At 45.8% G+C, this 18782-nt stretch overlaps 1 protein-coding gene across 8 annotated transcripts in view; it reads right to left on the bottom strand.

Moving 5' to 3' along the window:
* LOC120307309 (histone deacetylase 4-like) overlaps positions 1 to 18782 on the bottom strand; it is a 172588-nt gene that overhangs the window by 17343 nt on the left and 136463 nt on the right. For all 8 annotated transcript variants that reach the window (XM_039341953.1, XM_039341955.1, XM_039341954.1 and 5 more), the window contains one exon: positions 4769 to 5001. In XM_039341953.1, coding sequence (XP_039197887.1) covers positions 4769 to 5001 — 233 coding nt within the window. The remainder of the gene's footprint in view (positions 1 to 4768; positions 5002 to 18782) is intronic.

The raw sequence follows: 18782 nt of genomic DNA, 5'->3' as shown, positions 1-18782 counted from the left end.
CTACAAAATATTGTAGTTCTTGCAGGTATCCAGGGAATCTTCTGAGGAGAGCATTCTGTCAAAATATGATGTAAAGTTTGTGGCACATTCCCTCACAGAAAATCTTTCTGCAGCTTTTTTGCCTGATGTAAAAAAAAACCCAAAACCCTAAAAGTTGTGCCAGAAATGGAGGACTCTGAGTCTTTGCAAACTTTATCTGTCCATTTAACTGCATGTAGAGTCCAGCTAGGATTTAAAGGCTAGACCAGTGACGGTGAACCTTTTAGAGACTGAGTGCCCAAAAACTGGCCCCGCCCCTGCTCCACCCCTTCCCCGCCCCCACCCTGCCTGCCCGCAGGGCCATTCACCACCTCCAGGGCCCGCCACAGATCGCCGAGGCAACCCAGCAGCGCCATGACAGCCATGCCCTCTGCCTGCGCCCTGCAGCATCAACTGTGCACAACGGGGCATGAGGGCAGAGTCTTGTCTATGCTTCCTGGCTGCCATGTCCTTGGCTGCGCTGCTCCGTGTGGGCCACGCTCGGGGCGACTCTCCTCCAGGGGAGCTGCTGGTGAAGAGGGGGTCACGGGGGGAGGTGAGGCTGGGACAATGGCACGTGTGCCCACAGAGAGGACTCTGAGTGCCACCTCTGGCACCGTGCCATAGGTTCGCCACCACTGGGCCAGACTGTAGACTGCCCACTACAGAAAGTCAATCAATCAGGTAAGGTTTTTAAAAAGGGATATTGATTGGATGGGAGAGTTTAGTTTTAGCACCTAATTGGAAAGGGTGAGGGAGATATAAAAGTTTGTCCCTCCCAGCTTTTTGTTTTTTTATAGAAGAAATGTGCTTTAGGCGGAAGGGAGGAGATTAAGCAAGGGAAAGGTTTTAGGAAGTCCGTCCAGAAGCTGCCTTAAGGGCCAGTTTACCATAGACACAGAAAGTTTGGTAAGTAGCTGCTATTTTAGGGGTGCTGAAAATGGCAACTGCTTCCAAGAGGCATGGGGAGCAAGCCTAAGCAGCACAACAGGGGATGGGTGGGAAGACAGGCAGGAAAGGACACTGTAGCGCTCCTGTAGTCTGTCATAACTGCGAATGACTGCAAGAACATTTCTTCTGTCATAACATGGAAACAAGTTCGTATGTAGTTTGGGGGTGTTAGTCATTGTTTTAAATAGTCATTAAATGGCCTGCCATTTCTTGAGGATAACCTGTATAGCATCCATGCAAACAGAGGAGTCAGAGAAGCCTGGAAGCCTGGCACCTAAATAAAGGAGCCAACAGCAAACTACAGAACTAAATGTGTTTTACCAACCAATCAGATGCAAGATCCAAACCATTCACAATAAAATGACAAGGCAGATCAATTAAAACTAACAATCCACCCACCAATTAATGGACACTTCCCTACAAGCAGCCAATCACCACATAGAATTCAAACCTGCACAGATTATGAATGCAGCAAGGTAACCCTCATTCTAGACTGTTGCACTGATGAAATGTCTATTTCTATTTGCAGGTCCAAAGACAAAATAAAGCAGAGGTAGTATTAATAGTAATGGGGGCAATCCCAAAGCAACTGGAGCACCATTTGCACACCATCGACATTGACAAATTTACCATCAGTCAACTGCAAAAGAAAGCTTTACTCAATACAACTCACATCCTGTGACAATACCTCTAAGTACCATAAAACATCAACCTCTTCCTATCCCAGGTCCTTGGGAAGGGCTCAATAAGTAGATAAAAATGCCAAATCCAGTATGAACATGTGACTGACCGTATGATGAATCATAATAAAAGCATAAAGTTCAAGTTCTTTAATTGAAAAATTAGTCTTTTCAAAAGGTACTGTATTTTGGAACAAAAGATTCCCACAAAAATGTGAAACCGTGTATTAAAATTTTGAAAATTTTTTTGCAAATATAATATATTCTACATAAAATATATAATAAACTAGCAAATTACATTCATTTTAAAAGCATTAACCTTGCCACAAACATTAAGGCAGGAGTGTCAAACTGCCAGTCCGCGGGCCGGATGCATCACCAGGAAACCGCGCCCACCCCATTGTCAGCAAAGGAGAAAAAGCTCCAATACATCGCGCGACGTCATGTAAGATCGTGAGTTTGACATGTCTGCATTAAGGTGTAAATGTTGCCATTTAAGAGCACAATTCAAGGGGTTAATTATTGCCTTTAAATCCCTACATGGCACGGGACCAAGTTATTTGCAATAGAAACTCTCTCTAAAGACATTTGCCCATCCTACCAGATTGGATAGGGTGGGCCTGCTTTTTTAAAAGTTGCCATTTTATGGGACCTAGGAAGTGTGTCTTTTCTTTGGCAACCCCTGCCCTATGGAAGACCTTTCCCCCTTTTTGAAAGCTCCCCTTTTAACCTTTCAAAAAACACCCAAGACCCCCCTCAGGTGCTGGGATAGGATGAATTTGATGAGATGAACTTGTGGACTGCATGGGTGAGTTTAGTTATAGTGTCAGGTTTTTTGGTTCTAGTAAGTGATTATCAGTGAAATTTCATATAGGATAAAAACTCCAAGGTAGTTAATATATTCATTACAAATAGAAAACTGATTGCTTAATGCTATGATAAGAACTTTAACCATCTATGCCAAGGGATTTTAAATTTAAATTAACTAGGTTAGTAGATCAAGGGAATGCTACAGATGTATATTTAGTCTGCATTAAGGCTTTTGATAATATAAACTATAACTTTCTTCTTGATGAACTAGAACGACATGGATTCATAGTTGACTGAACAATCTTTTTTCAATAAATGATTCTTAATGAGACTATGTCCACATGGAGAGTATCGGGCCCATATCAACATACTTGTAAATGATTTAGATAAGAGAAGGATGCTTACAATATTTGCAGGTCACACAAAAGTGGGAGATTGCTAGACTATCACAAGACAGTCTCAAGATTCAAAAAATTCTTGATATACTTGAGCATTGGCCCTTAGATATTTTGCTATCAATAATGATGAGAATTGCAAGGTTCTGCACTTAGGCAGGAAAAATCAGATGCACAGGTACTTGTAAGAATGATTGTGGAATCTTGGTGGGCCACAGATTAAGCATTTATTTATTTATTTATGAGACTTATATACCGCTTTAAGTGCAAGCACTCTCTAAGCGGTGTACACTAGTAAGCAATGTATATATATATATATATTTACATTGCGCCCAACAATCTGGGTCCTCATTTTACTACCCCGGAAGGATGGAAGGCTGAGTCAACCTTGAGCCGGTGAGATATGAACCGCTGACCTGCTGAACACAGTCAGCTAAAGCATGAACCAGCAATGTATTGTAGCTGCCAAAACAGCCAATGCCATTTGAGGCTGACTCAACAGAGGAATTGTGTCAAAAAGACAAGAAGTGATAGTACTAGTCTATGGTGCACTGCTCAGCTAATAGTAATGGAACACTGTGCCCACTTCTGGTCACATGTCAAAACAATGCTGAGGAAGTGAAAAGAGGGCAGATGAGAATGCAGCAAGGATTACAAGGGGCTTGGAGGCTAAATTCTATGAAGAATAGTTCCAGAAACTGGATATGTTTTACCTAAAGCAGGGGTCCCCAACCCCCAATCCATGGACCAGAACTGGGCCGCTGCATGTCAGAAACTGGTCCACGCAAACAAGCGAAGCCCCATCTGCAGGATGCAGGCAGCATGTGAAACCACGCCCCTTCCGGTCTGCAGAAAAACCTCTTTCCATGGAACCGGTCCCTGATGCCCAAAAGGTTGGGGACCACTAACCTAAAGAACAGCTTTTTCCCGTGAATTTGTGGGTGCTCCATAATTGAGGTTTTTTAAGAAAAAAAATGGATAGGCATTTTTCCAGGATGTTGTGAGGATTTCTGTTCTGGGCAGTGGATTGGACTAAATAATCTGTAAAGTCCATTCATACCTTACAGTTCTATGAGTTGAAGCAAACTGATTCTAATACAGATTTTTTTTCTGATCTGCATTATATCTAGCCATCTCTTTCCCTCTCAGCCTGTGCTCACCCACCATTATGGCACACCTCTTCTTTTTCTCAAAGCAGCTCTTAAGTTTCTTTGATCAATGGGGATTTATTTAAGTATCTTTTGTCCTCTGAAGGGAGAGCCTGCACCAGTTTCTGAGCTCTACTAGTACAGAATGGTTCTTTGGAATACATTTTCCATATGTTGGTCTCCACCAAAGAGATTTTCCTGTCCTCTGGTTTCTTTTTCTCTTCTCTTGTCACTCCTGAAGAGCTTTAGCTGTGCTGTTCAGGAAATTAGCATTTTCCCTCATGTGTTGTACATAGCAATCTTGTCTTCATTCACTCTTCCAATAAGAATATATGCTAGCACTTGTAGCAGAAAAACAAAACACTTTTGCTGATCATGATGATATTACCTTTGCTGTCCATGTGGTTTTCAACCTCCCCCACTGAACATTCCAGCCAAATCCACAATTTTTTCCCCATGTAACTAGCTCTGGTTCTAAGTTTTCAGAAACCATTTTTTGGGATGAAGATTAGCCTGAACTAGAACAAAAAAGAATAAAGAGACTCCCTTGGTAAAGTCTTGTTTATTCTCGTTGTTCGCTTAAATCACTAAGACACTATGGAAACTGAACTTCTTGCACATCAGCAAGAATAATACTCCAGTCAGTGTGTCAGTCAGGGAGGCAGGGAGGCACATACACAAACTGAATTTTTAAAAATATAATATATAAGAACTATAAGCTTGCACATATACCCCACATCCCTACCCTTCAAGCTGCATCACACACCTTTATGTGTTCATGTAGTTGGGCTTCATGTTGACGAGAAAGTTGTTCATGTTGTCTCTGGAATTCTGCTATGAGGATCTGTCTTTGGATTTGTTGTTTTTGTTTGAGGGCTAACAATTCCTGTTGGAGCTGCTGTTCGCGTAATGTAGGTTCAGTCACTGATATGGAGAATTGATGATCCAAGTGAAAATCCATAGATGAAACTTGCAAGGGTATTGTTGCGGACACATCAACTACAAAAGAGAAAAAGTCCATTCATCTGCAATTATTATTCAGTAAGCTATAAAATATTTGTCCTATTATTTATATTAAACAGTGTTAAGTCTGGACTTTGAAAACATAATAGTTTATAATATTGTATACTTTTCAGAATAAAGTCTGTTTTCTTTTTTTCCCTTTTATTGTTATAAATGTAGATATATTGTATTTTACTTTTATTTTAATGTTGACTTCAATACAATGATATTTATGTAATATGTTTATAAATTATTAACACTATTATTTAGAAAGTTTAAAGTATTGAAAACAATTCTATTAATATTAATCAACTTTCATAATGTCAATATTACAAGCATAACATTATTTAGCTTTTTCTAAAATTGAATGTAACATAAAAAGAACTGCTGTATTTCCTATAATAGTAGTAGATATATTGACAGTATTTTTTATCTGAAATCTGTTTTTCTAATATTAAGGAAAGTTTTATTCAATATATTGCACTGCTATTAGAATTTCCATATATCTGTCTATGTTGCAAAGCATAAAGACTAGATTAAAAATATCACTGTCAATAGCAGTATTCTTTTTTGAGGCATTTGATATTTGAAAATAATATCGGTAGGACCTGCAATTTGTTTTTGAGTGTTTGCTGCTGCATCTAAATTAATTGTCAAGTTCGGAAAAAACTTCATGCTGTTCCAGATTCTTTCTTTGTTCTCTTGACTTGCTAACAGAGACAGGGAGAGAGAATGAAATGTGTGTCGTATCTGCAGCTGTGGAGATTGTTTTGGAAACTAAAGGTTCTTTCTCATAATAATTGTCTGCAGCTTAATTGGGTAATATGACCTGCATGGTCAGGAGGGGAAGGGGGTAGCTATACTTTGAACATATTGCTTTTGCGCCAGTTTAATCAGAGCTGACTTAGAGTTCATTACTGCCAGAATGCATTTCCTAATAAAATCTAGCAGTAGAGATTGAAATGTCTCAGGTATGCTTGCTTTGTTGGGATCATCGACTGGAGTGGTAACATTAAATCAGCTCTCATTAAATTTAAAATTCAATTAAGGGGTACTGAGCCCCTACACCCTATCCGGTCACCTCCAGAAGTGCTGTGAAGACTCAGGGGAAGATGCCTGGATGGAAGAGGAGGAAAGTTTTGGAATGGAAAGGACCGGTGGACTGGAGGCATTTTGCAGTAGGCAGCAGTCAGTTGATTGAGCAGCAATGGAAGAGATGGTATAGCATGCAGGTGTGGGGAGAGGAGCCAGCTGGGAACCAGGAGTGGATTCCCCGGGAGAGGTCCAGCCAACTCCTGCCAGCCACATGAAGCCTGTCATCTCGATCCACCCTGAGGGCAGCGACTACTGCAACTGGGGAGACGGCCAGCCCCCAGGGGATTGCCACACCTCAGTACAGTGCAAGTCTGAGACCCGGGGCTGCCGGTCCTCCAACAACCACACAACCACTATGCATGGCAGATCAGCCGCTGCTGCAATCATCAAAGCCAGCTGCTCAACCTGGGCCCTTCCCCTATGCGGGGGAGTGGGTTCCAGGACATTGGCTTGTGCTCAGAGCCCAGCAGCCCCCCTCGCTAAAAGCAACCTTTGATGAGACCCCAGAGAGCTGGCCTTCTTCCTAAATCAGGTGCAGTTACACCCGGATCAGTTTGGCCAGATGTATCCTGACGAAGATGCCTGCGTGGAGATTATTGTGGCGAACCTTGAGGGAGAAATCACGCAAGGGATGGTCACCCTACACGACGAGGGAGCTCCCAAGCTGGGGGACCTGGCTGTATTCCTGGGAGAGCTCAGAGCCCAGTTTGGCAACCCCACGCAAACCCAACATGCTGAGGCTGAGGTCCAAACTGCTAGACAGAGGAGCAGAGCTGTAGCGGAGTACATCAGAGAGTTCAGGAGCATCACGAGAGACTACGACACTGGCCCGAAGGACTCCTGACCCAGTACTTCCGAGAAGGGCTGAATTGTGACCTGTTCCACTTATGCCTTGCCCGAGGGATCCTAGATCGGCTCAATGATTGATACCAGCTGGTCACCACTATGGAGCTAGACCTCGCAGTATGCAAAGGCTGCGAAGAGTTTGAGACACGGCTGAAGAGGGATCAAGAAAAGTTCATGTTAGGAGGTAAGCAGCTGGCGATGGCGTCCCCTACCTCTGCTGAAGTTTTGAGTCGCGCCTTCATCCTGTGCTTCCGCTGCGACCAGGCCATTGGGCAATGGTATGCCCAGCACCAATGCCTAGAGCGGGTCCTGCTGCCCCTGCCCCTCCCGAACCTGCCATGAAGAAGGGGAAGGAGAAATCGCGAGCAGCAGCCCAGGTCGTTGAGGTCCCCCATCCAAGAGAGCGATGGGGATGGAACCCCGACCAAAGAGCTACAATGATTCTCTATGGCAGTGAGAGTGAAGGAGAGGACGACCCGATGGTAAGTGGACCTGTCAACCACCTTGAAGCTAGGGTAGACCTCAAGGCATCCCGCAAGGGGGTGAGGGTAAAGGCCATCATAGACTCAGGCTGTGAAGTTCAAGCAGATTGATAGCACATTGATAGGAGGCAAAGCCACTTCCCATCTGACGGAGATGGTGCAGCTAGAATTGGGGACCACCAAGAGACTACTCATTTTATGGTCGCCCCACAGATGGCAGAGGATATGATCCTGGGCCTGGCTTGGTTAGCCAAGTGGGGGGCCCAGATCTATTGGAAGAAAGCCTCAAAATAAATAATTATAAGGAAGCAGGCCCCAAACCCTTCTGGCAAGAGAAAAGAGCAGCCTGAGAAGGAAGGGGAGGCGAAGAAAACCGCTGAGTGCAGCAAGGGAGCATCAGAGGAGGGGGAGGAGCAGCAATCCGTCCTGAGGGAGTACGAAGACCTCATGGAGGTGTTCAGGGAGATCCTGCCCGGGGCGAAACTTCCCAAACCAAAAATGTATTCCATGACTCCGACGTAGATGAAGGAGTTGAGGGACTACATTGATAAGAACTTAGTAAAAGGGTTTATTCAGGTGGCGAAATTTCGAGTAGTGGCACCAGTGCTCTTTAAAGAAGGGGCGTTGTCTTACCTGAACGCCTTTTCTCAGCACGGAGATGGAGAAGCCACCCATGGGTTTAAACTGTGTTCCTGCCCAATCAAATCAAGTCAGCCAAACTTGCCACGCCTGTCCTGGACCAGGGTGTCCCAGTCTCGATGCGGGCGAAGCCATTGATTGACAGCAAGACGTGTTGGCTACTGACACTAACCGTAGGCCTAAAGGACCTGCGAGGGCGGGAGTGGATTCTCCATCTCCCTGCTGAGAAAAGGCGTTCAGGTAAGACAACGCCCCTTCTCCAGCACTGGAGATGGAGAATCCACCAATGGGACATACCAAAGCCTACTGTCCCTGAGGGTGGGTAGTAGACTGGTCCGATGTGGCACTTTGATGTGAAACTTGTTGGAGAACTCTCCTACCGAAGGAGGCCTCCGCCAAGGCGAACCTGTCGATCTTGTAATGGCAGATAAAGGGTAATGGTGAAGACCACATGGCCACCCTACAAACGTCCTCGATGGACGCCTGAGTGCCCCAAGCTGCAGAAGTAGCCATGCTACGGGTTGAATGGGCCGTGAAATGTCGTGGAATTGGCAATGACTCAGACTGGTATGCCTCCGCAATACACGCCCTGATCCACCTGCCAATGGTGGAGGAGGATACCTTCCGGCCCTTGGAGGAAGGATGGAAGGAAATGAAGAGGGCTTCGGAGTTGCGGAAGACAGCTGTCCGTGAGATGTAGTAATGGAGTGCTCTGCAAACGTCCAGAAGGTGCCACTGCCACTCCAGAGTGTGTAATGGATTAGGGCAGAAATCTGGAAGTACGATTTCCTGAGCCCTATGGAATAAAGAATTGACCTTTGGTAGAAAAGTAGGTCTAGACCAGTGGTTCTTAACCTTTTTGAACGAATCGCCCCCTTGAGCCAATGAGGAAGTTCTCATTGCCCCCCTCCCTCAACATAACCTTTCGTAAGAAATAATTCTTCAATTTATGCAAACACTTTTTTTGTTTTCTTTAAAATTGTCAGCAGGACATATCGATGCAAATAATTTATTTCCAGTCTTTATCTCAACTTTGTGAAAAATTTTGGTGCTACCCATCACTTTATTCCCAAACTTCGTGATACGTGTATTTCATTATTATCTTATTTATTCAAGACACTTAAATGTAATGACCACTGAAAACAAAATTCAATTGCAAGAAAGTGAAATGCCCGAAAAGAGAAATAGTAACATTTAATGATTGAATTACAAGTGAAATTTAAGACTCAAAAAGAAATATAAAAATGGCACAAGAACAAACCGCAATGCAGGAACTAAGAATTTCAAGACGAAAACTCTGAAACTAAATTAAGATTCGAGGTAAGTATATATAGTCACGCACACTGTAAAAAGGATTAAAAAGACACAAAGAAAATATAATATCGAACTGGAGTGCACGCTAAAAAAGTACAATACAAAGAGACATACAAAATGTTTTACGGAGCACAACAAAAATTCGAAAACGAAACCAATGCATATTCACATATGTACGGCGTTCTGTACTGAAGCTAGCTGGAGGAACATTTGAAAACACAATTCAATCCACTAATAGCGAGTGATCTGATGTTTTTGTACGACAGATATACAGCGATTCACTGTACAAAAAAGTCTCAAAAGTGTCCCTAAAACTTCTCGCTCCATCGCCCCCATATCGCCCCCTTTTCGTTCCTTCGCCCCCGCGTCAACCCTTTTCGTTCCATCGTCCCCCTTAAAAATGAAATCGCCCCTTGGGGGCGATATCACCCAGGTTAACAACCACTCATCTAGACGAAGGACCACCCGGTCCTGTTGAAAGATGCATAGGTCATCCCTGTAGAAAGTGCCGCTAATTCTGATATCCGCCACGCTGAAGTAATAGTCACCAGGAAGGATACCTTGTGTGACAAGTATCGCAAATCACACGTACTGACAGGCTCAAAGGGCAGTTTAGTGAAAGCCCGAAGAACCTGCGGCAGTTCCCAAGAGGGGTACCTATGCACCACAGGGGGCTTGGTGTTTGTGGCACCCTTGATGAATGAACGAATCAACGGATGCTGACCAAGGGATATTGCGGTGTCACAGGTAAGAAGAGTGGAAAGAGCAGCTACTTGTCTGCATAACGTGTTCGGCGCCAAACCCCTCTCCAGACCATCTAGGAGATAGTCTAATATCTTTGGGATTGTTAAGTCAGAGATGTATAAATTACGGTTCGTGCACCATGAACAGAAATTCTTCCACGTGGCATCATAAATGCAGTTAGTAGAGGGCCTATGGGAGGCCTGGATCATGGATATGACCCCTGGTGAGCAAGACTCCCAGGATAGGAATCCTGCGCTCAAGTGCCAGGCGGCTAACTGGAGCCATTGGGGATCTGGGTGAAGAAGAGTCCCTTGGCTGAGTGAGACCTGATCCGGAGAATCCTCCAAGGGGATGTTATGGAGAGGTTCACGAGGTCGGTGAACCATGGTCTCCGTGGCCAGTACGGGACTACCAGAACAAGCTCCGCTCTCTCCTGAAGGAGCTTGCGGATAATCGCTGGAAGAAGAGGGAGAGGGGAAATGCGTAAAGCAGTCCCTCTGGCCACGGACTCCGCAGAGCATCCGTCCGCTCTGCTCCTAGGGACAGGAAGCGGGAGAAGAACCATGGAAGATGAATGTTTGCTGGAGAGGCAAAGAGGTCCAATATGGGCAAGCCAAAGCGTTTGGAGATCTCCCTGAAGAGGCTCGGATGTAGACACCATTCCGAGTGGTCCACTGTGGACCCGCTCAGGAAGTCTGCTTGTCTGTTCGCCTCCCCTGATATGTGGTCAGCCTTGATGGAGGCGAGGTGGGCCTCTGCACAGGAGCCCAGTAACTGGGCCTCAGTCATGAGGGCACGGGATCTGGTACTCCCCTGCTGGTTCACATGGGCTTTTGCCGCCACGCTGTCCATGAGGACTAGCACGTGACGCCTTGCTACTCTGTCACGGAAGTGACGGAGTGCCAGGTGTATTTCTCTGAGCTCTAACCAGTTTATGTTGTGTCGGAGGTCTGAGCGGGACCAATGACCTTGGGCCCACTGCGACCAAAGGTGCACTCCCCAACCGAACAGACTGGCGTCTGTCATGAGGGTGAGCCAGTTGGGTTCCTTGTAGGAAGACCTTCTGGCTATGGCTGGAGAGAGCCACCACTTGAGGGACTGCAAGATATGATAAGGGACTTTTACCCTTCGATTGGAGGAGCTGGTGTTCAGCCTTTGGAAGGGGAGTAGGAACCACTGAAGGTTCCTGGAATGAAGCCTGGCCCAAGGGACGATTGCAATGGCCGAGATCATTTTTCCCAGTAACTGGGAGAGGTTGGCCAATGTTGCTGTGTGTTCTCTGCATACGTGGAGGATCAACTCCCAGATGCTGTCCCGGCATTCCTGAGAGAGATAGACCCGGCATTCTACCGTGTCTATGACGGTCCCTAGACGTAATAGCCTGGTTGTGGGGACCGTATGACTCTTGGAGAAATTTACTGAGAATCCGTGCCTCTGGAGCACCCTTATCACCAGTTCGAGGTCCGACTGAGCAACCTGGACTGACGATGACTGGATTAGAATGTCGTCCAGGTAACACTGGACTCTGACAGGCATCATTCTCAGGTGAGCAGCCAAAACCGCCAGGATCTTGGTAAAGACCCTTGGAGCCGAGGATAGGCGAAACGGGAGCACCCTGTATTGGTAATGATGACCCCTATAGGCGAACCTTAGAAATCTGCGGTGGTTGAGAGAGATGGGGATGTGGAGGTATGCTTCCGTGAGGTCAATGGACGTCAGAAAATTCCCCTGTCATACGCTTCTCAAGATGGAGTGGAGCATTTGCATCTTGAATTTTTTGTATGCAAGATGATAATTCAAGCCTTTTAGATCTAGGATAGCTCTCCATCCCTCCGAGGCCTTGGGGACGACGAAGAGGATGGAATAAAATCCCCGACCTCTCTGATCCAGCAGCACCGGTTCTATGGCCCTTATGCTTATGAGGTGACGAACGGCCTCTTGCATTAGGTCTTTCTTTGTGGTATTTCTTAAGTGGGGGCAAGATATGAAATGTCTCGGGGGACTGGAGACAAATTCCAGGGACAGACCATGACATATGGTGTCCAGAACCCAGGCGTCCATGGTGGTGGCCTCCCACTGGTGGGCAAAGAGGGACAATCTGCACCCTATGGGAGGAGCCACCTGAGAGTCACTTGGACTGACGGAATGGGCGACCGCCCCCTCAAAAGGGCCGCTTGCCCTGAAATTGCTGTCTGGGTTGGGAAAATGATCTGTCAGGTGGCCTGTCTTACCTGGCAGGAAAGGGACGGTTGGGCTGGTTATATCTAGTATTAGCCCCCGAGCGAAAGGACTGTCTCCGGATATAAGAGGTAGTCCTTCTGTCTGTTCACTTTATGAGGTGGTTGAGCACCTTGCGTTTGTCCTTATTTTCTGTTAGGAAAGGCGCTAAAGCCTCCCCAAACAGTTTTCTCCCCTGGTACAAAGCTGCTGACAAGCGCCATTTGGACTTTGCATCAGCATGCCAGCATGTGGCGTGCAGTTACATTCAATGCCATGACTTTGGAAGAATATCTGGCAGCCTGCAGCGTGGCGTCGGAAAAATATTCTGCGGCCACCACAAGTTTACTCAGGTCCTGATGTGTGCGGATATCCTCCGCAGGAATTCTGGCCTGGAGCTGCCGGAGTCAGAGGAGAGAGGACCTAGTAAAAAAGGAAGCAGAGGTGGCTGCTTTAACAGCCCACGCTGTCGCTTGATGGGTTCTGTGGAATGTTAGTTCCCATCTGCGATCCTCTGCCTTCAGGGCCTCCAATATATCCCCTGAAATAACAGTAGGGGATACAAGAGGATCCAGGGGCTCGTCCACCACGGGCACCTCCAGCGCATCAGCCAAATCTTGGGCAACGTTGAACAATTGTTTGTCCTTCCCACTGGGAAGGGAAAAGGTGCCCAGGGAGGCCCACTGTTTCCAGACCGCATTCAGGAAAAGGGGTGGACAGGGCACACGGTGTTGAGTTGTTACCGGTTCGGTGAAGACTGGGTCCGCCTCAGAGTCTGGTGCAGTCGAAGTTGCCGGTGCCAGGGGATCAGGCCCGATATGGGCTGTGGAGCTGTTCTTACAGAGCAGGGGAACAAAAAGAGAAGGGTTAAACAGACCCCCCCGAAGCTGGAGGATCCGAGTGAGGAGCCTCCTCATCCGACCATGGTGCATCCAGTTCTAGATCATACTCATGAGGGGATGAGGCCCTGGAATATGAGGATTGAGACGGGGAAGAAGGCGCCTGATATGCCACAGTAGCTGATTGAGGGATTGGTAGTGAACTAACCGACTCATCCCTGGTTGCCTGTGACCTGGCCTCGAGAGCTCGCTCAACTGCCTGAGCAATAAGCACCTGGAGGCGGTCCTCGGAGGGAAAGTTGGCTGGTTCGGCTGTCCTGAGTCCAGTAGGAGTGAAGGTGGCTTCGGGCACCAGGCGCTGAGATAGAGATTGAGAACCATCGCGATCTAGCCCAGGTGCAACAGTAGGGGTGAGAAGATCCTTAGGCAACCAGACCCCCTGGGAAGAGGTAGAGGGACCCAGGGGTAGGTCAAAGGAAGAGGCCTGTTCGGCTTCAACCCTGGCCTGCTTTTGATCTCTGGAGAATTCTTTTTCCAGGGCCTGGTGTCTCCTGCTGGCCTGCTTCTCCGCCTCTTTGGAGGCTTTTCCAGCCGAAAAGGCCTTGGCCGACGCCAAGATCCTGCCAGCTATTACTTGGTTGGAGGATCTATGCCTTTTCCTGCCCAAAGAGGAAGGCAAAGGGTCCTTGCTCATAGGAGCCGTTTTGTCCTCCATCTTGGCAGGATAAACACAGGGTACCCCTGGTCTGTATGACAAAAGCACAGGTGCACGAGAGGGTACCCCTGGTTTGTCTGAATCAACTCCAGGTACATGAAAAGGTACCCCTGCTTTGTTGAGTAAAGAGCAGGAGATATACTGGTCTCCCTGCTCCCTTGGTCACCAGACCAGTCCTGTTGAGTGGCTGGTCGTGTCTGAGGCTGTGCAGTGTTGCCTGGCCAGCTAGTTGAGAAGTGGTAATGCAGCTTATGCGACAGGCGGGCCTGTGAAACGGCGAGGTCTCTGCCCCCCTGAAGTGACCAGGTCTGGAGACACCTGGCTCAAAATTCCAAGAGATATAGTTGAAGACAACTGCAATCTGATGAGAAGAATAAGAGGCCTGTCTGGTGTAGGAATAGGGCCCTGAGGCCTGTCTGGAGCAGAGGCGAAGAGGAGAATGCCACCCAAAATGGTGGCCATGCTTCATATCCAGCACCCCAATATATATAGAGAGGTAAGAAACCCTCCTATATCCCCCCTTCCTATCTCCCTATAGCTAGCCAAAGTCAATATAAAGGTGTAGAGGTGGAGGAAGGAGCCCTCTCCTCCAGATGCCTTCCTACACAGAAGGAGTCAAGTTGCCACGCGGTCCCCAAAATGGCGGCTGCGTGAGGAAAATTCAATTAGGCCTGAACTCTTGATGTAACAATCCAGCTCTAACAGGCCTTGGAAAGTTGGCCAGCCAAAAGAACGGGCGTTCGTGATCCTCTAGAGGGCGTCCGCAGCTTTTGGAGAGCAAGCGGAGCTCGTCCGAGCACCCTCAGACTACGTAGTAGAGATCCGGAAGACAAAATGGACCTCTCGGAACGTGTGCAAGCTGTGAGCAGCCGCTTTAGCTTGTGCACACTTCAGGGCACCGGAGCTTCAGGCACAAGCTGAAAAAACCGTCAACAGTAAAAAAGCGGACCTCCGGAATGCGCGCTGGCTTCCAACGGCCGTTTTCAGCTTGCGCACGCGCCCGGGCATCAGAGCTGCAACCGCAAGCTCTGGAAAAGAGAAAGAAAAGCCTGAATATTGGAACGAGCTTGCCAAACGCGCGCTGGCCTCAAACAGCCGTTTTCGGCTCTCACACACACTCGGTAGCCTCTTTGGCCGGTAGCCTCAGTGAGAAAGGAAGGCTGAGGGAGAAATTTGAGGCTCAAGGAGTGAAGGGGGTAGTTTGCAGAGGAGAGACAGCTTCCCCAGCTAGCAATCATTGCTGCAAAAATGGGAGTGGGGGGGAACGAAAGCCTCCGTTCCTCCAATAATGTAAATTTGTGTTGTGGGGAAAAGGATAGTCTACAGAGCTGACCGCAGCTCTGTTCAGAAGACTTCCGGTTCTGGTTTGTCTCGCACGGGGAGACTCGTCTCCTCATCGGCTAGCCTTCTCTCCGCCGGTAGACCCTTATGTGGGTCAAAAGTCGCCCTGGAGGGTGCGACTTCTGTCGAGGAGGCTCTGCTCGGCTGCTGAAGAACGGTGGCTGCTTCAGCTGTCCGAGCTATCTCCAAGGACCTACGGAGAAGAAGATCGGCCAATAAAATGGCCTATCACCCTGCTGCTTCAAACCGCAAGCCCAAGAATATCTAAGCTGTAAGAACCCCCGTGGTGAATTCAGGTGAGATTTTTTTTTTTTTTTGCTATTCTCTCTATTTTATTTTATTTTTGGTACCTGTAACAGCCTTGTTGGAATTATTTCCCTGGCTTGAAAAGGCAGCTTCTACATTCTTTGGGAAGAAAGATAGAAAAAAGGAAATGGTGTTTGGAAAAGACCTTTCATAATTCACTGAGGACATCTAGTGGCGAAAATTTCATACTGCAATTTCTGGTTACTTGGGACCTGACCTTCAAAGTGTTTTTGAAGAGAAAAGATAAGTTATGCAGCTGTAGGAACTGTGGGGGTGGATATTGCCTAAATCATATCAAATATAGCCTCCACAAAAAAGAAAAAAGAGACTCTTTTTAATCACTATTAAAATGGAGAACCCTCAGTCACAATTAAACTGTACACTTATATTGGAAAAGATCTATCAGGCTACTGCAGAAATATGTGCTACAATGAAAAAGTTTACTACAGAACTAAGATCCAGAAATTTCACTTCAAATGCTCAAATGGATGTCCAGGCTACATCTGTCTATGGTACAGATCAAAACATACTAGAAGAGGAATCAACAGAGATAAAAGAGGAACTTATTCTATCTTACAAACCTTCCATCTGCAACTTAGAGGAACAGAAGAAGCAAAGACTGAGACTTCAAACTACAAAGCAACAATGCTTCAAGGAGGAGGAAACAGATGTCTAATGCAGAGGATGGGATTTTTATCCTTTCAAAGGCTACTGCAAGCAACAAAAATAGATCCACTGGCCAAAAGGGAAGCATCTTTATGGAAACCTGCTTGGCACAGAAAAAAAGCCAGAATTAGACTGAAAAGAGAAATTTAAAATTGTGTAATGGATTAAAAGGCAATGTTGGATTTATGGATTGTTTTAAGGATTATGATTTAGAGTTAGAAGCAAGAATATATATATATGTATGTATGTATGTATGTATGTATGTATGTATGTATGTATGTATACGTATACGTATAGATATGAGGGTGATTTTTAGAACAGATATTTTAAATAGATTAAGAATGTACTTTCTGGAATAATAGATTTATTTTGATGAAAATTATGTATTGGAATTGAAAAAATGTTGATTTTTTTTAGATTGGGATGGTTTTAATAATTAATGGAGTGTTTTAAATTAGTTAATCTTTTTGTACAGTAACATAGATGTGATAAGGTATGATAATCAATTGGATGAAATTTGAAGTTTGTGTAATGAATTGAAATGAAGTAAGGTTTAACATTTTTTAACTAAGATAGTTATTGTGTAGCGGAAGAAGAAATAAATGAGATTGGTGATAAAAGGAGGGATGAGAGAGATTAAGAACTAGAATATATCTGGAAGGGATACCTGAATTGATAACTTGTTGATTTAAGTTAAATTTGATTATGGTAATTGTAAACTGATAAAGCTTTAAAACAGGTTTAGTAGTAATAGAAATTTAATTTAGAAATGGAATATTTTAAACGTATGATGTTACTTGAGGGAAATAGAGAGGGGACAGTGAATGTATTAAGTTGAGTTGTTTATATTTTTACCTTTGAATGTCTGATTACCCAAACACCACGGTGTGTCCTGAGTACTTTTTTAAAAAAAAATTAAAAAACCAATAAAATATCTTAAAAAAAAAAGAAGACTGAGGGGAAATAGAAAATCCACCAATGGAAACTGTACCTGCCTAAGAGCCAAACTTGCACGTCTGTTCTGGGCAAGATCAAGTCGAGACTGGGACACCCTGGTCCAGGACAGGCGTGCAAGTTTGGCTGACTTGATCTGATTGGGCAGGAAAACAGTCTAAACCCATTGATGGATTCTACATCTTCAGTGCTGGAGAAAAGATGGGTCACTGAGATTGTGTGTTATTTCCATGGGATTAACGGAGTGTGCATAAAGAACATGTATCCCTCCCTCTCATGAAGGACATTCTAAGACATTTAGTCAAAGGGAAAATATTCAGGAAATTAGACCTGTGGGAGGCGTCTTATCGGGTGAGAATTAAGGAAGGCGATAAATGGAAGACTGGATGACATCCTCAGTTACACTGAGACCATGGGGAACACGTGAAACTCGTGCAACAGGTGTTGAAAAGTTATTGGACGCTAAGTTGTATGCTAAACTGTTGAAATGCGAGTTTCATAAGATCAGCCTGCACTACTTGGGCTACAGTATCTCATGTGGGGGTGTGCAGATGGACCCAGCAAAAGTGAAATCCATCTTGGAGTGGCAAGCCCCTCGCACCCACAAGCAGTTACAAAGCTTTCTAGGGTTTGAAAATTTCTATAGACAGTTCATCCTTTCCTTTGCCAAGATTGCCTTACCAATTACTGAGCTGTTGAGAACAGGGAATGGGGGGGAAGGCCTCGACCAAATCAGCCCTTGAAGTGGACAATGGAATGCTAAGTGATATTCGAAAACCTAAAGAGGCTGTTTGCAGCTGACCTAGTCTTGAAACACCCAGATCCAGAGGAACTGTTTGTAATTCAGGCGGATGCCAGTTATGTAGCCATGAAGTCAGTCCTCCTCCAGCAAAATGAGGGAAAGTTACAACCATGCACATACACGTCTCACAAACTGAATGAAACAGAATGGTGATGGGCTGTTTGGGAGAGAGAGGCATTTGCAGTACAATGGGCATTATTGACATGAAGACAAATCCTGGAGGGAAGTAATGCGCCATTTGAGGTGTGGGCTGACCATAAAAATTTAGAAGCCCCCCCCCCCCCCGCAAGCTCTCTCCCAAGCAAATCCAATGGGCACAGTACTTCAAAAGATTTCAAAAGTACATTCCAGGGGTGAAGAATTTCCTTGCTGATGCCCTGTCCTGCATGCCCCAGTACAAAAGAACTCGGGTGGAGGTGGTGAGTTCTATTGTTCCCAATAGACAGCAAGCGACGCAAACTACAATTAGGTGGCAAGAGAAGAGGAGGAGCTCATCCCCAACTGATGCGGTTGGTTTGGCGTGGAAGGGGGACAAACTATATGTACCAGAAAGCCTGTGACTACAAGTCCTGCAACACAGCCACGATGCTAAGCAAGTGGGTCATTTTGGATTTCGAAAGGCTTTGCACCTTGCTAATCATCAGTTCTGGTGGCCAAAGATGAAGAAAGACATTGAAAGCTATGTGAGGAGCTGTGCAGTTTGTGCAGCCAGTGACAGACTACCAGGGAAGAGTCTGAGACAGCTGCAGCAAGTAGCTGATCCGAGCAGACCATGGGAGGAAATAGCCATGGACTTTATAGTGGAGCTACTGGAAAGT

Source organism: Crotalus tigris, unplaced genomic scaffold, assembly GCF_016545835.1.
Source record: "Crotalus tigris isolate CLP2741 ecotype Arizona unplaced genomic scaffold, ASM1654583v1 scf7180000017774.6281472, whole genome shotgun sequence".
Taxonomy (NCBI): domain Eukaryota; kingdom Metazoa; phylum Chordata; class Lepidosauria; order Squamata; family Viperidae; genus Crotalus; species Crotalus tigris.
Note: the sequence above shows the minus strand (reverse complement) of the source record. Positions and strands in the feature narration are given on the sequence as shown.